The sequence below is a fragment of the Acartia tonsa genome, chromosome 13, assembly GCF_053477335.1.
Source record: "Acartia tonsa isolate MP-2025a chromosome 13, ASM5347733v1, whole genome shotgun sequence".
In the NCBI taxonomy this organism is placed as follows: Eukaryota; Metazoa; Arthropoda; class Copepoda; order Calanoida; family Acartiidae; genus Acartia; species Acartia tonsa.
The window spans coordinates 3,006,929-3,031,144 of NC_137272.1; the positions used below are offsets into that span (position 1 = coordinate 3,006,929).

General features: G+C 38.4%; 1 protein-coding gene across 1 annotated transcript; it reads right to left on the reverse strand.

Moving 5' to 3' along the window:
* Positions 1–13,421: 13,421 nt before the first annotated feature.
* On the reverse strand, positions 13,422–23,053 carry LOC145304406 (uncharacterized). The gene is made up of 10 exons (XM_080146289.1): positions 22,995–23,053; positions 22,576–22,635; positions 21,575–21,639; positions 20,495–20,567; positions 19,572–19,632; positions 19,209–19,264; positions 14,756–14,812; positions 14,270–14,327; positions 13,673–13,750; positions 13,422–13,496 (listed from the first exon to the last, which is right to left on the reverse strand). The coding sequence occupies exons 1-10, from the start codon at positions 23,051–23,053 to the stop codon at positions 13,422–13,424; spliced, it is 642 nt and encodes a 213-aa protein (XP_080002415.1).
* Between the last annotated feature and the right edge of the window lie 1,163 nt (positions 23,054–24,216).

Consider the following 24,216-nt stretch of genomic DNA (forward strand, 5'->3'; position numbering starts at 1 on the left):
TTTTAGGTAGAAGAAATATAAAATAAAAATAAAAGGATTTATTCTGATTTTTCAGTCCTTGATTAAAGGAATAACAGAAACTGGAAATTATCCTAAAATTTACATACATTTCCGAAAATAAAATGTTTTACTATTTTTTCTATTATTAGCATATTTATAAATTATTGATTAATAATATAACTGAAATAAAGCCTTATTTCTAAAGAATTTGTTTTCCTTGCTAAATTAATAAAAGCTGATTTTTTACGCAAATTTTTTTTTAAAAATGCGTAAAAATAAAATTAATAACCAAATTGAATTACTTATTTATGTAAGGTTAGGTTAGGTTAGGTTGGGTACTGGGTAGCTCCACAGGGTTAGGGTAATGTAGGTAGAGGCAACGCAGGGTTTGGACCACCCATATAGTTGTCAGCCATTGGAAAAAATACCCCCCAAAATTCACCTGTGATGTACATCAATTTATCGTCGCGTACATTGTCTTATCCCTTGTGATCTCTGGTCATAATCAGAGAGAGAGAGAGGGGACAATAGGCTTTTTATTACACTAGTCCCCAAAGTTCTACAATAACGTTCTTTTTTTTGCTTGAAAACATTGGGAAATTTTGATTGGTTGATTCATTAAGTTGAGTGTTTAAACGTTGCAACCATTAAGTTAACTACAGAATATTGAATTTTGTGAATCATTATTGGGAATTTATCAGACATTGTCTTATCCCTTGTGATCCCTGGTCATAATTCACTTTTCTCTCGTAGGCCATGATTACCATATCTGATTTCTCTCCCTCACTCCCACAAATCAAAAGGTCAATTTCAGAGTTCCGGCAATGAAACCAAATCTTAATACTAAAATAGCAGCTGTTTTGGCACGTTCCTAGTTTAGATTTAAAAATTAACTCTCATCCTGAAAAATAAATCGAGGTTAAATATTACAGGTAAAACATGATGGAAAGTCTTTTCCAGTATGGCTTTGAAGCCGATTAATAATCCGCTTGTTTATAACCGGTTCTCAGCTATACTAAAATTAATGTATAGCGTCTAATTACAAAAAAACCTTTACTAAACATTCCTAAAGATTTAGGAAGTAGAGGTCCTACCATTTGCAATATCTTACTGAAAATAATACTCTATGGCTTAGTATTGGTATCAAAATATGATACACAGAAAAATCTTTATAATAAAGTAACAGGATGTTTGTCTGTCTTTTTGTACGGAAGGATTTCGCTAACCTCTGAACCGATATGATTCTCATATGTCCTGAGAAGGTTTATAACTATTGGGGGGAGGGTACCACCTTTTAAAATTTAAGTAAAGAAAAATGGGTAGTCCAAATCAACAAGCCCTCCCCCTGAAAAGTTCCTAGAGGCCTCTAGAGGCGTATCCACTAGTAAAGAATAAAGTTGTAAATATCTGGGAACACCCTGTACAAAATTTATATTAATGTATATATATCAATGTGTAATGTGTATTAATATATAACCTGTAATTACTAGAATAGCAAAGAATTTCAAGCACGTACACCCAACATCCAGCTCAAAATTTTGGAAATGGGTCATATCTTGGATTTTTTTTATAATATATCCTTTTAATGTTTTAGGAAAGTTTTTTTTTTGGGGTAGTTTCTATTTGAAGGTTGGTTGAGGTATACTCCACAAAAATAGTTATAAACCTTCCATGGACCTATAGGACTATTATGGTTAGTGAGAACCCTGTTGGTTCAGTGGTTATCGAGATCTTAAGCTTCAAACAGATAAAAAAAATGCTTAAACTAAAATAAAATCCACGATCAGATACTAAAAATATTGTAAATATTAAAATGTTTGTATAAAAGCCACATATCATTTGTGGGCTATGGGAAGAGTATACGTGAGACGTCAATACAAACTGAACAAAACTTTTGGCTTGTATATTTTTAAAAGTGAAGCTTTTTTATAATTAGAGTCGGTCCGTCCGTAATTGTTGGGTCACGATTTGCTCTTTACGTTAATTAAGACATGTTAGAATTGCCCTATCGATTTCAATCTTTTCATGATTATTCACATAATAGTTATGTATTATTTACCTGCAATTTTGTCAAAACTTTTATTAATATTTATATTATGCATTTTCAGTTCTGACACTGTGTTAATGTTCGTTTGTCCTACCGTTTCAGAGCTTCGCTTTTTTATGGAAGTTGTCATCCTTGTTAAAATGTCTCAGACATTGAAATATGGCTCTTTTTATAACTATCTTTCAGCAATTTTTTTTGGTAATTTTTTATGGATACTTTTTACGTGATCCTCTGGTAAGCCGAGCGTACTCGGCCCACGGGGTAACGAGTTCGGATTCAACGGGCCCTAGCCTTTAAGTATTCTACCAAACAAACAAGCAGGATTCAATCATACAGAATTATATATTTAAACTGAATAATATTTACAAGTTATGTTTACTATATATATACAACAAAAATATGACAATAGTTAGGTTTGAAGGGGGTGTGGGGCGCTAGGGCTTAGCGCCCGACGGTAGACAGGCTGTGGGGGCAGCGGTGGTAAAAGGGGAGGCAGTGCCTCCCGATTATATAAGTGCATGATGGACTCGTGATAGTTGCATGTTCAAGTCCCCTCCCCACATTTAGGCAGGCTTAGTTTGACCGCCGGGTGCAGGGTTAACAGCGGTCATGAGATGGATAGTGATATAATAGGATTAGTGCGGTGGGTTTGTTATCATAAGTCACAGCGAAGCAACTCTGTATTGGGCCTGTCCGTATGGGTGTCGTATTACCACAACCTCCCCTTCAAGGGTTGCGTGGCTCTTGAGACACCAGGCCTTGAACCTGGGGATACGACAGCCGGCTCATGCGCCGGACAGGCAGTTCCTGGGGCACAGCTCGATGGAGGACAGCTCGGGCTACACAGGCTCCTCGGGACACTCGTTGCTCGGTCTGACTGTGGTTGGTGATCAGCATTGTCAGCTCCTGGTTGGCTTCTAGGCGTGGGTTGGCCACGGCCAGGCCTCGCTGCTGGAAATTTTGCCTCGTCTGCAGGATCAGTTCTGTCTCGGCTGGTAACTGGACACGGAGGCCTAGGCAGATTCTGGTGGTTCCTAAGGGTGGAATGGTGATGGCAAAGGGCGCATAGAATTCCATGGGGGCGCCTGCTTGATTCAGGTTGCTTGGCCTCCTAGCTCCTACCCGGATGGGGATGGCTGTCATCAGCAGGGGGCACATGGCTTCTTCTTCTTCTTCTGGGGCGGCTTCTTCCATCGCAGTGGCTGGCTCTTCTCCTACCGGTCCGCTGCTGGCTGGCAGGTTCTCCATGTCTGCGTCAGGGTTCCAGATGGCATCTCTGAGTGGCTCTGGAGCGGGCGGCGGCGGCGGTGGTTCGTTGGGTTGCTCCTGCAGGTTTTCCTCCACTGGGTCACGATCTTGGCCGCTAGGCTGTGGGGCGGCTGCGGCTGGCTGGTGCACTGGGAACTCTCCTGGGTTGCTAGCTGCGGGCGCCGCCGCTCCAACTGGCAGCTCGGTGGCATCCTCGTCGCCGTCCACGTCAACTTGGATGTCTTCTGGGATCTGGTGGGCAGTCACATCTCCAGTGTATTTGCGCAGTCGGCCTACATGCGCGGTAACTTCTGAGATCCTGGCTACTGGAGAGGCAGGTTTGATGACATAATGGACTTCTGTAGCTTTCCTTACTACCTTGCAGGGGCCCGTCCATCTCTTGGTAATCTTGGCTGCCTTTCCTGGCACCAGGCGAGGGGCCAGGTACCAGACCAAGTCTCCAACCTCATACTTGGCCGTGCCTTCGTAAGCTGCCGCGCTCCTCCTGATGGCTCCCTCCTCCTTCTGCTGGATGGCATCATAAACTGCATAGTAGCGCTGCAACAGAGCTTGGACGTTGGCTGGAACTGAAGCATATTCGGTCTCTGGCAGCCGTAGCACCATGTCCACCGGAAGTTTGGCCTCTCTCCCAAAGAAGGCCAGGAACGGGGTCACACCAGTGGATCTACAGGCCTTGGTGTTGTAGGCAAAGGCGATGGCAGGCAGGTGGGGCTCCCAGTTGTTATCGTCTCTGTCTAGGAACAGGCGCATGCCTGTGTTGAGCGTCCTATGAAACCTCTCCACTCGGTTGGACTGCGGATTGTAGGGTGGTGGATGTGTCAGGCCAATCTCGAGCCGGGAGGCCAGTTCCTGGAATACCTGGCCGGTAAATTCCATTCCATTGTCGGAATGGATCTTCAGGGGGCACCCGAACGTGGCCAGGTGGCGGTGCAACAGGGCTTCAGCCACCATGAGGGTGCGCTTGTTGGGGATGGCGTAGAGGCTGACAAACCGGCTAAATCCATCTTGGCAGGTGAGGATGTAGCGGTTCCCAGCTGGGGTCTCTGGCAGTGGCCCCACCAGGTCGATGAATAGGACTTGCTGTGGATACCCCTGGCGGGAGGGCACGTGGATCCCCTGCTTCAGCCTCTCCTTGGTAACTTTCTGGACACACTCAGGGCAGGTTTGTACCATCAGGCGGACGTCACGGGCCAGGTTGGGCCACCAGAAGTGCATGGCAACGCGGGCGATAGTTGCGTCCATCCCAAAGTGCCCAGCCATGGGGGTCCCATGGGCTAGAAAGAACGCATCCTGCTGGAGGGCCGCAGGCAGCAGGTATCTTGTCCTCTCTCCTGTCAGGGTCTGGTCAGTGGTGGTGAGGCAGCCATGCTCGTCAAGCCCCAGGGCTGAGAAGCGGCTGGCGTACTGCTGCTCGTCTCGTTCCTTGCCACGCAGCTCAGCCTTGGTTGGGGCCTTGCCATCAGCCACCCATTGGCGGACACGGAGCAGGAGGGGGTCCTGTGTCTGGGCTTCCAATACTCTAGCTGAGTCCAGTCGGGCGGCAGGAGGCCGGCTAGCTGCGGGCTCCCCTAGCTGGGCCAGGTTGTGGATATACTCAGCCTGCTCTGCTAATTCTTCGGCGCTAGCCGTTGGCATGTTGGCATCTTCCCGGCGGCTGAGGGCGTCGGCGTTGGTATTCTGGGTGCCAGGCCTGTGGCAGACGGTAAAGTCTAAGGCCGCTAGCTCCTCCTGCCAGCGGGCCACCATCCCTGTGGATGTGTTCAGTGATTTCATCTGTAGCAGGGCAGAGGAATCAGTGTTGATCTGGAAGCTGCGGTAGGACAAGATGCCGTGGAATTTTCGGATCCCATAGATAATGGCGGCCATCTCTCCCTTCCAGGACGGGTAGCGCGTCTCAGGGTCGGTTGTCTTGCGCCCCACGGCGGCAATCAGCCTCTCCTTGCCCTCCTGGCATTGACTCAATATGGCAGAGATGGCGCGGCTGCTGAAATCTGTGGTGAGCTGGAACACTGCTGGTAAATCAAACTTGGGCGGCGCTCGGATGGGGGCCTGTCGGAACTTGTCCTTGAGTTGCAGCAGCTGGGCTTCCATCTCAGGCGTCCAGGTTAGGGCCTTGGCCGTCTTCTGCCGATTCATCTCGTATGTGAGGTCTGCATACTCTGGGATGAACAGGCGGTAGTATCCAAAGAAGCCCAGCAACGCCAGCAAATCCTTGGGGGTGCTAGGGGCTGGCCAGTCCAAGATGCGGTCAATATAGTCCTCTTGCATGGCTATCCCCTCTCGGCTGAGGGTGTGACCCAGATAATCCACCTTGGACCGGAACAACTTGGTCTTGGCTGGCTTGAGGCGGATCCCTCCCCTGCGGTGGGCTTCCAAGACCTCTCGGAGCCTGGCCAGGTGGGCCCAGGTATCCTGGTGGAAGGTCAGGACGTCGTCAAGGTATGACTGGAGGTTGGCTGTGCCTAGTGGGTTTAGGACCCCTGCAATAAACCTGGAATAGACAGACGGTGCCGTAGCCAGGCCAAAGGGCATCCTTTTCCATTGATACAAGCCCCTGGGGGTGGTGAAGGCGGTGCAGGGCCGGCTATCCTCAGACACACGGATGGTGTAGTATGCGGCCACCGCGTCTAGAGCACTGTAGACACGGTGCCCGCCAGCTCGTTCCACCAATTGCTGGATCCTAGGCAGGGGGTAGCTGTCCAGCTCCAGACACTTGTTGAGGGCCCTGTAGTCGACGGCCCAGCGGGTGCTCCCGTCCTTCTTCTTGATGGGCACCAGGGGGCTGCTCCAGGCGGAGTCCGACGGCTCTATGACTCCTTCCTGCAGCCAAGTGTCCAGTTGTTTCTCCAGTTCAGCCTCTTGCCGCGGGTTCAGATCCCTAAATCTCTGGCGGATCGGCTGGGTCCCTGGCTTGAGGCGCAGCTGCAATTCAACCACATCTGTGCAGCCGGGGGTAGAATTGGAGAAGACGTCCCTGTACTCTGACAACGTAGTCCAGACCTCCTTCTTGAGCAAGGGGTCCTTGCGTAGGAACTCATTGTCTTCCATCTCCAAGGCCTCCCACAACTCTTGCATGTCTATAGGCTCAGCAGGTTCTTGGACCGAGTGGAGACGCGGGGGAGGCGTATCAGAGACTTCCAGAATGTCAGGTTTGACCAGCTCCCCTGCCACTGGGAGGCCAGCATCCAGCAAGAGGGGCACCTCCCCCTCATTGACCACCAGTACTCTAAACACAGTGGCAGAGCCAGGCCTGTGGGCATACAGGCCCTCTGGAATAACAAGGTCCTCCCCAAACCTCTGTTCTGGGGCAGCTAGTTGAATGGCATCCTTGGTGCGATGGCCTACTAGCTCAACAGGGACTGCCATAACCCCGCGGCCAGGCAGGACCACCCGCTTGGCTGTGCGGAGCTGGGGTGGTTGACCGTCAGTTGGAGTGACAGCGCTCAGCCTATACGTGGCTGGTGAGGGGTCAGCCTTGGCTCCGGGACCCACCGGCCGCGACTTGACGGGCTCGGCTTCTGGAGAGGCTGACGTGTCGGAGCCAGGCTTGGCTCCGGGGGCGTCCGGCCACGATTTGACGGGCTCGGCGCTGGGAGAGGCCAAAATGCTGGGTCCAGCTTTGGCTCCGTGGGCGTCCGGCCGCGACTTGACGGGCACGGCGCCGGGAGAGGCTGGGGACTGAGAGTTGAGTGTGGCTCCGGGTACATCAGACCGCGACTTGACGGGTCTGGACTCGGGCTTGGCTGGTGGACTGGCTGGAGGTCCCAGGTAGAGGGGGCCAGGGGGACACGGCTGGCCGTTGATAAAAATGTCGGAGGAGAAGATTGGTTCTGGAGGGCTGGCAATCTCAGGAAACGTTGTTGGCAGGCTCTCCCTTGGCACCTTGGGCACTGGGGGCAACCCCATGGCTAGCAGGTTAGCGCCCTTGTGTGCGTTGAGCTCAGCGTCCACCCAGTGTGTGCCTTTCTCAACCACACGCGGCTGCTCAGGCAGGGGGCCTGGCAGAGGCCCCTCATAGCTTAGCTCTCTCTCGGCTGTCTCCCGGTCAATGGGGACGCCACGGAGTGGGATAAACTCCCCACGCGCCCACAAGCAAGGTGGTTGCATGTCGAAACAGAGCCTAGTTCCGAACTCCTTGAGAAAATACCCTCCTAAGTTCAGAGGGTGGGAGAGATTTCGGACCACAGTCACGTGGTATAGATGGAGTATAAGAGTGTGTGAAACTGCCATATATAACTCTTTTAATTTTCCAATTACCTGGAGGGGCTGGCCTTCCTCATTAGCAGTCAGGATCTGGGTGTTGTCCGGAATCAACATGCGTTGTACGCCCATCGCGTGCATGAGGTGCTCAGAAATTACAGCAGACCCTGGTACACGGTTGCCAGAATCAACCATGGCATCAACCTGTACATGCTGGGCAGGGTCAGGAGTAGGAAACCTCACCCTGATATGGCAGGGGAAGTGGAGGTCCTGCCCTTGAGACAAGGGGGCCTCTCGTTCGGCTGGGGTTGGCAGAAACTTTGGTGGTGGCCGCACCGCAGCTATGGTGGTATCGCTTACCATGGTGGCTTAGACTGTAGCTTCGAATCACTAGAGCTTATTAATTATCACTTGGTCAACAATTTTATATTTATTTTTATCACTTGGTTGACTTTTTATACACAATGATGTGTTGTTATCACTAGGAGCTCTAGGTGTGATTCTGGAAGCACTGGCAGCAGGGAATGTCCGTCCTGCAAGGTTCAGAGGGGTGACGGCGGTAGGGAATGACCCGTCCTACAGCGCCGCTGGTTCGAATCCCGACAAATGGCGGCAGGGAATGGCCCGTCCTACAGCGCCTCGGGTTCGAATCCTGGGAGACAGCGGCAGGGAATGTCCCGTCCTGCCGTGCCTGTGGCTCAAAATCTGCTATCCGTCGCAGTGGTAGGGCTTACTTGTGTGCTGAAGCTTCGCAGCCACACATTGCCTTCTTAGGGAGACCAGCACACAGCTGTCTGTCTCGTAGGTTTGGCCTGGGTGTCCTGGGGCTTGTCCCAGCTACACTTGCCAATTTAGACTCAGTTTTGTAGCCGTCTGAGCTAAATTATCCGGTTGCCGTGGCTGCGCACCTAGCGCTACTCCTACACGACACGGACAAAGCGTCTTAACTGGCGCTTTTAGCAGGCTAAATCTGCTTGCCGTAGGCCAGAGGCCCACATATTGCGTTCAAAATGATGGAAATTCGACCTAAAAAGGCCGTCTCACGGGTCAGTTGGCTTCTCAGTTGGCGGCTGATTGTCCCCTTACTTGCCAAAGGGTCCAATCAGAGGTAGAATAGGCTAGTTCTGTAAGGCTCGATTGAAACACGCTGACACCAAGTTCTGGTAAGCCGAGCGTACTCGGCCCACGGGGTAACGAGTTCGGATTCAACGGGCCCTAGCCTTTAAGTATTCTACCAAACAAACAAGCAGGATTCAATCATACAGAATTATATATTTAAACTGAATAATATTTACAAGTTATGTTTACTATATATATACAACAAAAATATGACAATAGTTAGGTTTGAAGGGGGTGTGGGGCGCTAGGGCTTAGCGCCCGACGGTAGACAGGCTGTGGGGGCAGCGGTGGTAAAAGGGGAGGCAGTGCCTCCCGATTATATAAGTGCATGATGGACTCGTGATAGTTGCATGTTCAAGTCCCCTCCCCACATTTAGGCAGGCTTAGTTTGACCGCCGGGTGCAGGGTTAACAGCGGTCATGAGATGGATAGTGATATAATAGGATTAGTGCGGTGGGTTTGTTATCATAAGTCACAGCGAAGCAACTCTGTATTGGGCCTGTCCGTATGGGTGTCGTATTACCACAATCCCATTAACTTTAGAAATGGGTTATTTTCATTATTGCTTTTTTGCGTTTTTTTTGTGTGGAAAAAAATTTTAGTGATTTCTAATTTTACAGGTTTATATATTTATGTCTTACAATGATGATTGTGGGTTGATGAGTTCGAGTCCTTTCCCATTTCAAGATAGGAAACTTTTAACCAGGGATGATGGGGACATTGGGGTGTTTATTGCACTAGTCCCTAAAGTTTTATAAATTGTTGACCCGATGAATTTTGATTTGGTTGGTTCATCAAGTTGAATGTCCAAACGTTTTAACCACTAATTGTAATCTACAACAGGGTTGATTTTGTGTAGCTTCATTAAGGATGTACATCAATTTATTGGCCATTGTCTTATCACTTTAGATCCATGTAACCTAAACATAATGGGCAATAATATTTTTGGAATGGGCTCAAAAATGGCAAAAAAACACTTCCTCTCCCCCCCCCCCCTGGATGCTTGTTAAAGGTCCTAGGAGTAGAAAACAAAAAGTCTCGTCTTATTACGTAACTATATTGTTAGGATATCTATTATAATTTTTTGAAAAAAGTTTGGCATTGTTAGGTGTTTTGACCCTCAACTTTTAATTGTAGCTTTAAATATAAAAAAATAGTAAAATGAGTAGGATGCAATCCCTTTAAGTATCTTGTCAGAACCTCCTCCCCCGTCCCCTTTTTTAAAAATTAAGGTAAGTAGTAGTTTGTTCATAACTTACGGATGGTTAGGTTAGGTTATACTGCGTAGCTCGACAGGGTTAAGGCATCGCATGAATAGGTCTCGCCGGGTTATAACACCTCGCAGAAATATTAAAAAAATTAATCCCTACCTACCTGTTTTTATTTCATTTTTAAAAATAAGTGGGAGGGGTTTTGATTGCGCAATAGACACTTTTAGGGAAACCGCCAATTATTTTATGTACATTTAAAATTATAGATGTATATAGTTTTTACAATTCTAAATTATACTAAATTTCAATAAATTGTGCCTTTAATCATTTTCTTTAACATACAAATTATGCTCATTTATTATATTTCTATTCAAATGAAAAAGAAAATTTGTTTTCAAATATTGGCAATTTTTCTTTACATAGTAATCTATTCAAATTTACTTAATTGGATTATTGGTAATAAAATTTGTACCTTTAACGCCTCATTTTATGTAAATAAGCATAATAATATTCATAAAAACGATTGTCAACAAATCAGACAAAGTGAACTAGTTAAGACTATCAACAAATCTAATATTAGATAAATATTCCATATATATCTATCACAAGTTACTATGATGATACAGGATGCTTACATACAGGGTCATTCAAGAGAAATGATTTTTTTAAAGTCAAAACTTAATTATGCATAGAAAATAAAACAATTATGTAAAATCCTTTATATATTTGGAAAACCTATTATTGCACATTTATGTTTTAAATATTTAAAAATGATTATTTCAACAAATTATGCCCTAAAAACCGGTTTTTCCAAAGGCCTTTTTTCAAAGATTTATGGATTTAATGGGTGTGAAAAAAATACACACATTTTTAAAATACAAATTTCGTGGCTTGTGTTAATAGTAGAAAAATGTTATGCATATCGTTAGAATCGTCATAAGCTCTAGTTTTTGAAAATATAAGACCCGTTTTTGTGCTATTTGTAGTTTAGGAGCTACGTTGAAAAATGTGAGAAAAAGGATTAAAAGTTTTAAGTAATTGGAACATTTTACCACGTAGCTCCTATACTATACGTAGCACAGGAATGTTCTTATATATTAAGAAACTAAAGCCTATGACAATTCTAACGATATGCATAACATTTTTCTACTATTAACACAAGCTGCGCAATTTGAATTTCAAAAAGGTGCACGTTTTTTTACAACCTTTGAATCAATAAATCTTCGAAAAAAAGGCCTTTGGAAAAACCGGTTTTTAGGGCATAATTTGTTGAAATAATCATTTTTAAATATTTGAAACATAAATGTCCCATAATATGTTTTCCAAATAAATAAAGGATTTTACATAATTGTTTTATTTTCTATGCATAATTAAGTTTTGACTTTTTAAATCTAATGATTGTACATAATAAATTAAATTATTATAATTATTAATTATGAGAGTTAAATTTTATTGTTGAATATCTTTATTCTATAAACTAAACAGTATACCAATAAACTTAGCAGGGTCGTCTAGGTAAAGAGCAAAAATATGTTTTGTCTCCAACAAAGCATTTTATATGATAAAAGTACAATATCCTTTAATAGTGCAAATTGGTGTCCAAGTCAATATCATGTTCCAGGCATGATCCTGTAGTTCCAGAACCTCCAGGTCACATGCAAACTTTGATTGAAAGCAAACTATGACTTTGACTAACTAGACTTACTATCTAGCTCTAATAGCAGCTGATATAACATCCCAGCCCAAAGAACATTACAGGGCGTAAGACTGTTAGGGGTTAAAGAAATCCAGCCCTATACTTCAAAAATGTATGGACCCTGAGTATGACGTCATACCTCTGTTTAAAATACCCTGTTACTTTCCATTACACAAAAGAAATATATATTGGTTTGATTATGTGTTATAGGCAAGAAAAAGTAATTAATTTACATATTCAGGATATTGGATTTTACTTGATTACTTTACATGTTTTTGAATAACCAATATTCCAATTTAGTTGTCATATAACTATGAAGAGGATTACTGACTAAACAGTTTTTAAAACTAGAAATTTTATTTTCAAAATGACAAATTTCAAGTTTATTAGAACTGTGTTTCAACTTGTAGCTTTTGGGATATTTTGTATCCAAATGTACTCATCTTTAGAGAAATTCATTGCCCAACCCATGACACAGCAAATCTCTACTGTAAGTCTTGATAAAATTGAGAATCCTGTAATCTACCTATGTCAAGATGTGCAATTTAACTACACCTATGCTGCGAGTTTGAGTTATTACTCTCTTTGGCAACTTCTTATTGGACAAATAGAAAACTCCAACAACTTTACCTGGACTGGGAAGTTTAGAAACAGCACATTTAAGGAACTGCAATCTAAAATTTTTGATGTTGTTAATGAATTCTTTGGAATTTTTTCCTCAGAAACTAAAAATGATGATTGGCAAAATACTACTACTGATGAAATTTTTATCATGCCTTTTGGACAATGTTTAAAGCCTGCTAATCCTACAGATTTCTACTATGCTATCTCAACCAAACCCGCAGTTTTGATCATTGTTGATCCTGCCTTAGATAATGATTTCAGAATTTCTGGAATAAAGTTTGGTACATTTAGTTTTGGTCATTTGCTTAATAGCTTTGAATCATACATCTATGAGGTTGAAATCACAATGCATGATTACAGAATAAATGATGGAAGAACTTGTATTGACTATGATAGAATTGGATCTAGTTATGGAGAATGTATCAAGGACAAACTTAAAAATAAGTTTCTACAATGGCTTGGATGCTACCCATCTTGGCTTCACGATTCATCTGACTCTACCTGCACTCCTAATCATCAAAAACATTTTGATGAAAAACATGAGTACTATGAGATGCAACAGGAAATCATCAAGTTAGTTACTGGATTGGAATTAAATAGCTTTAAGAACTGTTTACCCCCATGCACAACAATGGAACTGAACTACAACCTGAGAAGGCATCTAAGAAACGGACCTCATTTTAATGCTGTAAAGGTAAAAATCATGGAAAATGTAAAAGTCCATACTGAAGTACTTGCCTTTGGCCTGTGGAATTTGATTGTTGATCTAGGGAGTGCCCTGGGACTCTGGTTGGGTCTGTCTGCCCTAAGCATTTTTGACAACATGCTAGAATTGTATGTCTCAAGTAGAAAAAAATGTTGCCATTAGAAGGTATGTAAAGAAAGTCGCTCAAAAAATTCTGACATAAAAATGAGGGATGAGGAGAGTATACGTTGGAAAGAAAACACATAAAAGAGAGATGGATAATCCCTCATTTTTATGACGTTACATGCTGTTTTTTTGAGCGCCTTTCTTCACGTTCCATTAGAAGGTGAAAATGATATATTCATCTATGTATTTAACAATTTCTTTAAACACAATTTTCTTCACCTCTCCCACCCATACCTATAACCTTATTCTGTAAATCAAATCCCAGAAAGACTTAAATGTTTGAATATTCAATTGAATTTCTCAATGTTTAATTTTATTACAAATCAATTACATTTTATAATTATACTTTGTATATATGTAATATGTTTATGTAAACAGCTAAATTTATTTTATTGATGGAAACATTGGATTTTGGGTTTCTTGATCACTATCCTCATCTGAACTATAGTTCTCTTTCTCCTAATAATTATTAAATCTGTTAAATTTTCTTTATTTTTGAGTAATTTTGAAAATTTATAAAAAAAACATACAAATCACATACAAAAAGGTAAAAATGTTTTAGATGTAAAATTCTGTTTTCCTTTAATAACTTTAGAATATCCAAATCCATTTGAAAATGATAAAATCTAAATTACCTCATAGAAATAAGGTTCTTTGATTTTTGTCAATCTTAAAACCAAATTTCTCATTAGATCTCCTGTTGGCTTTAATTCCTAAATAAATTCATCTAAATTTCAATGATTTTGTTCTTCTTAGATGATAATTACATATTTTAGATGCTTATCAGGTTTATAAGAGAAATATAACAGACAACCAACCTTTTGCTTTCATAAGATTTGTAAGGCAAATCCTATATAATTTCCAAGGCTAGCATAGGAGTTAAATTTTCCTAAGCCTTACATAGATATAAAAGAATATGTATGACTTAGGAAAGAACCTAGTAATAGTGTATATTTTTTTATCTTTGTGACGTAACAAAAATCGAAGGATGAGAGGGAGGTGGGAAAGGAAACCCCTAAAAAAGAGATGGATTTTTGTTACGTCACAAAGATAAAAAGTTAGACAGTATTACTAGGTTCCTTAGGAAACTCTGACTCCTTGGCTAGCCTAAGAATTTAAATAGGATTTGGCCCATTGTAAACATAAAGTAATTGAAATTTGTCTGATTTTGTGCTAAGGCACTCTTCTAATTCTTTACTACCTAAATTACATTCCTGACATAGTAGCATTACCTTAGATGAAGAAGAACTAACTCTAGAGCTGCTTTCCTCTTCCGGTACTGGTGCTAATCTATTTAGGAAAAAATATATTAATAAAGGAAGAATAAAAACAGAAGTAGACATACTAATAAACAATCACTACTAATTATAGATGAATTAAAAATAATTGATCTATAAAATTTTCTAGAATACCCTACGAGTAACTGTTTCCTAAGACTTACATAGCCCTTAATATCTATGTAATGCATGAATTTATAGTTCTTTTAGTCTAATATAAATTTGAAAAGCCTGATAAAATATGTGTAATTCATATTTTGTTTGTGAGTTAACCTTTAATATATTAACAAAGATAGATAGTTATTTTTTTGTGGCAATTGATAGATAGAAATTTAAATAAATAGATACATAATTTGGATAGTGTACTTATCTTCAAAAATATAGTTTGAACTACAAATATTAATTAAACTTATTTATAAAATACATTAACTATTGACTAACCTTTTTACATGTCGGTTATGGTTAACACTTTTCCATAAGCTTGAAGAAAACACCCATCTTAACATATAAGGTTTTAATTTTGTTATCGAACATCCACTTATTTCTTTTGTGTGTGAAGGGGTGTAGTATCTCACGAGAGGATGTAGGTACCCTTTTCTAAAAAAATTATGATTCTTCTCAGTTACTTTTATATTAGGATAAAATATTTAGAGACGAATTCTTAAAAAATTATTTGCCTCACTAAAATCAGTGAGGCTCGATAAAAATGTAGAGGGGATAATTTTACCTCACTAGAATTTTAGTTAGGCAAACTGATTTTAGTGAGGCAAATTTTTTTCTGAGAATTCACCTCAGTTGTCCGTCTTTCTGTTAGTCCAACATCTAAATTAAATATGTTGTAGCTTTATTTTTCCTTACCTTAACATTTTTATTTTCTCTCCTTTATACGTATCTTTTATTAATTTGCTTTGACCCTTTAAAAACTTTCTCTCCCTCTCTCTCCCTTCTATTGTATTACCCTCTCCCTCAATTTACTTTTTCTCTCCCTCAAATTACTTTTTTCTGCCTTGTAACAACCATGTATTACAAATCAACTATTTCATGCCAATTCAAAGTGATTTTGAGTAGCAAAGCTTCTCTGCATCCAACTGAAATTTATTTTTACAAAGAGTCTATTTGATTTGGCCTAACCCGCCTTTTTATATTGTACAAACTTTATCTAATTGTCATATTTGTATATGGTACTGAATATGTGGTATCCGCCTAGGTTAAATGGCAGACACCCGAGTTCAAATGACTATGGCAGTGCGAACAGACGTGGACACATATATTATAGAGAAGCTACGCTTCTCTAGCAATCACTAAATAACAAACAGAGTCTATTCAGATGTTCCTTTATTCAGGGTCTAAGGTTTACTAAAGTTATATACAACAAACAATAAATACACAGATTGGAATAAGTAATCATAAACAGAATCAATATAAATACATACACAATAATCAGTTTGGGCAATAATGATCCCCCATCCCTGGAAAGGGTGGGGGAATTGAACAATACAGCTTAACCATAATAAGGCTGTCAAAATCTATCATTAATTCTAAGGCATAGGGAGGGGTCGGCTGACCCCTTCCCCAGTACTCGGGGGAGGGCCCTCGGCCCTTCTCCGAACCAAGGTCAGGGTTGCCATAGAACATGGCTCACGGCTGCCGAATACCACAAATAGATGAAACCCAAGCATTTCTTTATATCCTTTCATTCTTATATTCTTTTGATGTCACGAGCCTGACATAGCTACAGTCGCTACCATTTTTTGCTATAACTCTATCATAAGAAATACAGTTTAAGAAAGGTTAGATCAATATATAATAATCTTTGTCTGGAGCTAAAGATCTCTAAAATGTTTGGTCCGAATGGGTAATTCTTTTCAGGGTAGGGTTATATATTTCTTGGGTGGTTTTACGCTATTTTTCTGACATATCAGTCCTCCTCTAGAAGATAGTGGCGTAGAAATATGTACCTAATCTTACTCTAAGAAAAAATTCAACATTAAAAGGTTTCAGCTGCGTTACTTTGGACATGATAATTCTTGTTCTGTCTATAATCGTTTGTAATTCCGTCATATTTATTACCCCGCACGTTCTAACCTTAACAACCCGCTGGAAAAGTAATAAATTCGGAACTTGTTTGGTTCCCTTTACATCAACATAGCATTGGTAATTGTTGGATAAAAACCCACAAAGAAATAGTTAACTGTATTAAAATTTGACAACCTCTAGTAAATTAACTATATACAACAGATTGTGGGATAAAAAGCCAAATAGAAATAGCTAACCAAATTATCAAAATAACAACCCGCTGGAAAAGTAATAAATTTGGAACTTGTTTGGTTCCCTTTACATCAACATAGCATTGTAATTGTGGGATAAAATCCCACAAAGAAATAGTGAACTGTAACAAAATTATCAATCTCTAATACAAAATTATATGGTTCTTTTTCATCAAATACTTTTTATTGGATAAAAAGTTCATAAAGAAATAGCTGACCAAATTAACAAAATAACACTCTCTATGAATATATAAAACATTCGGAACTTGTTTGGTTCCCTTTACAACAACAGAGCATTGGTAATTGTTGGATAAAAGCCCACAAAAAAATAGCTTACTGTATTAAAATCTAACAACCTCTATTAATTTAACTATATACATCAACAGATTGTAGGATAAAAAGTCCAAATTATAAATATTTAACTAAAGTATTAAAATGACAATCACTAAGAATAAAAAAGTCATAAATTTGGAACTTGTTTGGTTGGTTCCCTTTAGTAATTGTTGGATAAAAGCTCACAAAGAAATAGCTTACTGTAGTAAATTTTGTTAATCTCCAAGACAAAATAATTTGATCCCCTTTAGATTAGATCAATAGTTCATTGTTGGATAAAAAGCCATTAAAGAAATAGCTAACAAAAGTATGAAAATAAAAATAGCTATAAATAAAAAAGTCTTACATTTTGTTGGTTGGTTCCCTTTAAAAAAATTGCTTATTGTTGCTCAATGAAATGGCCTTGATGAGTTGATTCAGAAACTTTTGTCCTTTTCAAAATATCTCATTCCTTTCCTTAGTAATGACTCAAAAACCTCTAGTGGGTTAGCCGATACTCCAAAAAAAAAAAATGGTTGATTTTTTAGTCATTTCTAAGGCTAGGAATGACATATTTTGAAACAGACAAAAGTACCTGATTCTACTCATCAAGGCCATTTCAGGGAGCACCATGAAGCCATAGTTCTGATTCAATAATTTTTTTACTCCCATTCTCAAATAGCTTTACAATTAAATGTGTTGTTGCCTGTGGTTTTTTGATTAAGATATATTTTACATCATCCAGAGGTGTATTATACTTATAAGAATCATGTTAACGTTCCCGATATGGTCTCACATAAAAATGTCCAAAATCAACCCACAATTATTTAGATAATTTTAAAAATTCACTGCGACAATTTTTGTTGGGTTTTGTCCTACAATTTATATTTTTTCCTCGCAAAGAATTCATGTTATTCATAATTGGAACATGTACGGTATTGGCATAAACCTAAGTGAACTTAAATTCTTTTACACATATTGGAGTTTTTGTAAACTGGAGATTTTTAATATAAACACTTAGAAAAGCTAATTTGCTGATAAGTTTTGTCAATATTCACGAATCATGTTGTTTTTCACTAGAAAATAAATTTAGTTTTGAAGGTAAAGCCATAGGTGTAACTAAATTAAATATACATATAATTAAGTTTTTATGAAATATATATGCTAAATAAAATTATTCCATGTTTGTAGAAACCCCAATGTTTAAAAAAACTCTGTAGTGATTTTTCTTTGATCTTTTGGAGTAAAAAGACTAAATAGACAAAAATATGGTTATTGGAACGTTTTGGAATTTTAAGTTGATTTAAATAGTTAACATGTCGTAGGTCAAATTGGATTTTTCAAAAGTTAACTATGATAAAAAAATAAGATTAACCCTTAAAAGTTGGACCCTATTGCGCACCCAAATATCTCAGCTCCTATTAGAGATAGTGGGCTAAAACAATTTGTGCATGTCCCCTGTATGATTTCCGAAGAATTTCCAACTATAACTGAAACAAAGTCATATTTCACTTCCTTCACCCTTTTATTTAACAACCTTTGTTTTTAGATCCCTATTTACTTCAAACTTTTAAACTGCTCTAATTTTCTTATTCTTGATTAAAAAAAATTTCAGAAAATGTTTATCTTTATGTAAATTGTATACAAGAAATCTCGAAATAAAATATTTGGCAGTGTTTAAAGCCCACTCCAATCGTTAAGGGTTAAAGTTACCCTTAAAACATTTTAACTTTATATCGACATAAGCATGTAGTCATTAATTCATCAAAAGTATCTTTATAACAATAAAATGTAAGCTTTTTTGCTAGATATTAATGTTCTTTAGTAGTAGTTTTTTTCGTCCCAGAAAGCTATCATGCAGACTCCAATTGCAATTAATAAATTTAGAAGTAAATTGAAAATTAGAGGAAGAGATAGTTATTTTTCTTATACCTGCGGGGTGCTTTAACCATTTTTGTACCTATAGTTTTTTTTTAACTATGGGAGGAGACACAGTACCCATTAGCCAGGGCTAAAGTAAAAACCAAAACGAAAAACTATACCCCAGTATTTTAAATTCTTCAAAATTTGCTCGACAAGACATTTTAGACGTAACCCAAAATACATTTCACCTCGTCGTCTTCCTGTGACGTCATTTTCTCCATCTCTTTTTTAGGGATTTTCTTTCCCACTTCTCCTCTCATCTCCCTCATTTTATGACGTCACAGGAAGACGATGTGGTGCAAAAGTTATGTATTTTGGGCTTCGTTGACATTTTAAAGGAATATGCTCAACTTTCTTCTGCAAAGAGCAGAGCGTAAATAAAATGTCCTTACCCTAAATCTCTGAGGTCCTGTTGGTTAAAACCTGACAACCTCATTACATTCAAAGCCTGCAAAGATAAACAAAGAGTGATAATAAGAGAGAAAGGACAATTAATAATTAATGAATCATGAAACTTAATCTAGTTTCTGGCTTTAGTAGTAATAAAAAAAAAACTGATGGCAACTCATTTTTATTTGCCCCAAGATGCCGAAGGAACGGGCTAAAAAAACTGGTTTTATGCCTATGATTGTACATTTTTATATTAGTAGAAAACTGGATATAATCAATACGATGCTTTACATATTTTTTTAGTATGGCTGAGAACCAGTTCTAATTCACCGTTTCGAAGCGATGCTGGAAAAATGTGATGCTACCTCAATTTTTTGTTTCGGTTTCCAACACTTGACAGCCTCTCCCAAAAGCTCACATGCAACTCTGAAAGATTCAGGAAGAAAGGGGGCATTGAATGTTTATGACACTAATTTTCTTATTCGTTGGCTTAACAATCTTGGGGACTTTTATTGAATTATGATTGGTTCGTTCATTTAGTTTAGTTTAGAATTTGTGTATCATCTTTGTGGATGTACATCAATTCAACGGCCATTGTCTTATCCATTTAGATCCCTGTAAAATTAAACACGGAACGGAGGATCAGATCCTAAGAAAGGATGAATCAACAAACTAAAGATAATTATGAGGATGGTGACTTTAAAGAATGATATCATACAATACAAATTACCAATGATAGGCCAGTATATATTTTACCATTGGTCAATGTATAATGGCCTATGATTTGTATTGTATGACGTGATTTTTTTTATAGGCACTATAAACTGCTTCGGTAACGAGAGAGAGAGTAATATAGCTTATTATAAAATAGCAAGATTGCAGTACACAAGACAAACATGCTATTAGGATAGATTCACTATTGAAAAGATGTAAGGTAAAATTGTATTGGAAAGAAAAATTTCAGGTTATACTAAGACGACCTTTAAGTCATTCGTCAGAAATAATATAATTATATCCAGGTTTAATAGTTGTAGCTGGTCAGGGGCTGCTATTCAGACAATTAATTCCATTTGTTTTATATTGTAGTTGAAAGGGAAGTGGGTAAGAAGGGGGAGAAAAAGAGGAAGGTGGTTGAGAGGATTTTCATTTAGAATTGTTTGTCATAATCACATTTCCTCTTCCTTGGTAGCTAGTAGCTATTATACAACCCTTAGACATCTAACAGTCAGCGAGATCTTTTGGTACATACAGACAAACAAACATACATTCTATAGAGGATTGTTAATACCTGTATTTACCAGCTAAAACATCCTTTTCAGAATCATATAGAATATCATCCAGTAAAGGAATTATATCTCCCCCTGTATATATTTAAAAAAGATTTGATAAAAACTAATTATTGGTCAGCTGAACTTAAGTTGCCGATTGTGTACACAGTTTCCTCATCTTATCCTAATAATTACTACTAGCTAAAAAACTTCAAAACTTCAAAAAAATTTTGATCTTTTTGAAAGTTTGATTTTTTAAATTTTGATTTTTTCTGGAAGTTTGAAGCTTTTTTTTTAGCTAGTAGTAAATATTGAGATAGGATGAGGAAACACCGAGGAAACTATGTACACAATCGGCAACTCAAATTCAGTTGACCTAACTATTATTTCCAATAGTAGCGTAGCAAATAAAAACTAACAAACATACAAATAATTCATTATGATAATCGTGGTTCAGTTTTTAAATCTTAATATAAAAGATACCGGATTTCTATATATCTGTCTGTCTGTCAGTCTTTGTGTTGCAAAGGATCTCGCAAGCAAGCCACTGAACTGATAAAGTTCTCCTTTTCAGTAAAGCTTTTTAAAGGTCCATGAAATGTGCATAACTATTTTGTGGTATGGTACCTCCATTCTACCAAGATAAATCGCCCCTAGAAAATATACCTAACCTCCAAATTTTTTTTATTCTTTTTAAAAGTAAAACTTGAAAGAGAGATGCAGGCTTTATCCTCCTTCCTTTCATTTGAGTGCCTCTAGGGGCGTAGCCACCAGTATAAATCAATAAATTCAACAACATAATATAACGGCTACCAAAGTATATAGTTAGACAAATAGTTTTAATTAATTCTAACATAAACCTAGTAATAAAAGTGTCTGACTCTGATTATGACGCCAAAAAAATTAACCAATGAGAGGCCGCTATAAATTTTACCATTGTTCAATTACAGTGTATACTGGCCTTTCATTGGCTATTTTTTTACGTCATAATCAGAGTCAGACACTTTTACTAGGTTCTTCTAACATGTGTTGACCTCTAACGACAGCTGAAAATCACGTATAGGTTTCGTGATAATTTCGTTATTGGTATAAGCTGATACCTGATAGAAAGGAAAGTGTCCTCCTGGTAGTGAGTTCTATCTCCATACTAACTTTATCTTCTTTTCTAAAATTAAATCCTTAGAATAAAGTAACAAGATCTTTATATGTCTGTCTGTCTGTTTGTAACGAAGGATCTGGCTAACTGCTGAACCGATATGGTTCTCCTTGACAGGGTAGCTTCTCATAGGTCTTTGAAAGGTTTAGACTATTTTGGGGGAGTGTACCACCACCCTCTCAAGAGAAATCGTTCCCCAAAAATTTGTATTCGTCCCAAAAAAAGTTTTATTTTTTTTAATTTAAAATAAATATGGGTTATCAAATTCAACTCCACCCTCCTCAAGTGCCCTTAGTGGCCTCTACGGAGCGCAGCCACAAGAATGAAATAAACATAGGTGACAGAAAAGTTTAAATAAATCCATTGATGTACGGACAAAGTTAATTATACAGCTAATGCTCAGTTGTCATTAGAAAGAGAGGAGGAAAACAGGGGAAAGAAGGATCTACGAAAGCATCTTTATAAAGCATGTACAATGTAAATGTCTTTTGCAGAATAACCGACAGACCAGCGGACCAAGTTAGTGGTATACAAGTTGCTCATTGGATAGAATCTTCACAAAAAAATTATCCCCATATCTTTAATACCAGCTAAGAAAATTACAAATTATCCATAGCCTTGCGGACTAACAAAAAAGACAGACAATTTTCATTATAGAGTAGCTTCGCTACTAAAAAAGAACTAAAACCAAGATAAAGAAGAGAAAATAGGCTGTTAAATACACTAGTCCCCAAAGTTTTAAAATAACGTTTTCTTATTCGTTGGCTTAACAACATTGGGGACCATAGTGAATTTTGATTGGTTAATTCATTAGATTGAGAATTCAAACATTTCAACGACTAATTTTATCTACAGAGGGGATAATTTTGTGTATTATTATTGAGGATGTACATCAATATATCTGCTATTGTCTTTCCCTTTAGATCCCTGACTAGAACTTAATACCTCATTGTCCATGGTTTCATTGGGAGACACTTTGATATCACATTATTTATCTTTTGCAACCTAAAATAAAGTATTTGAAGTATTTCGATGAAAACATAATTTTTTTCCAATCACAGATTTATATTCAATTATCTTCAGGAGGCTAAAAACGGTTTTGTATTGAAACCACAAAACCTAAATGCAATTATTTAATTAATCAAAGATTAAATTTTAAAAAAATATTGTCTGATTAATTTCTAGCCCTTTCAGAGGTGTCTTACACTGTGGGACTCTTCTAAATCTTCTTTTAATTCATTTTTAGTCCAGATGTAATATAAAACTGCCGATTTAAAATTTTTATTGTCAGGGCGGTAAAGTTACTAAGGAGAAAAAAATGCAAATTTTAGAGTAGCATCTCTACAAAAAAAAATAGTAGTTACCTTTTCTTTCCTGAATCAGCTGACAGCAAATTCTTTTTTTCTTCTTCTGTCAGGCACATCTTAATTATAATCATCTTGGTAGATTATTGAAACGGTGGAAAGTGCCATGTGTGACGTCATAAAAATATGTCTAAAAAGGAGGAATGAGAGGAGAAGAATGAGAGGAAACCCTAAAAAAGACATTAGACAATGGATAATATATATTTATGACGTCACACCTGACACTTTCCAGTGATTCTTTAATAATGATTATGTTAACATATGTATAGATAGATTAAAGATTAATAAATATATATTACCAGCTTCAAAAAGTTGCGGTATTATCGTCTTTGGATTTTTGTTCAATTTTAAAACTTTTTCTACAATTCTAACATGCTATCAAAATTAATAAAAAGATCTAGCCTTTACAAACGGAAGAACGTACATAGCCTAATAAAAGTAAACTTCGCTTTTTTAAAATTAGGTTAAATATGTCAAAATTATTATTGTACCTGTAAGAGAAGTATGGGTTCGCCTCCAGAAACAAAATTCAAGAATGCTAATGTTAGATTCTGAAGAAAAAAAACAAATTGTATCCATCTGGAAATTTTAAGGGAAATGTGATTTTCTCTGCTCCCATGAAAGATAGACTTTAGAAACTTATTGTCAGAACTCCCATTATTATGGAGCATAATTAAGTGAGATGTAGACAGACTTACATAAGTTAATGATAGAGTAGATTCAATTTTTAATTCAAAATACACAGTTTTTTAAGTATTTATTTATATTTATATTGTATTTATTTATTTATATTTATTATAAAACAACCTTAGCGGTTTTAGCCACTTTTGGCTTTTCAAAACTGATTTCCACATTGATGTTTGTGGTCCAATTTTCAAATTTTTTTGGGGTAATATCATTCAATTAAATTTTATGTTGAAATTTTTATTTTTTGTATATATTTTTGGTCTAATTCGTTCTACTTATCTGCATCTATCTATCTATCTATCTATCTATGTACCTTTATTTGCAACGCAGTATCTCCATGTTGATAAGATTTGAAAATGGTTGACCATGGTTCAAATGGTTGGGTTACCGTAAGTAAACTCCGTTGTTTTCTATCAATAATAACAAGGATGACAATGTCTGCAAACGAAAAGGAGGGAGGGGGCATTCGACTGTAGATTACACTTAAACCAGGGACGTCCAAGCTTTTTTTTTTGGAGGGGGGTTAAATTTTTTT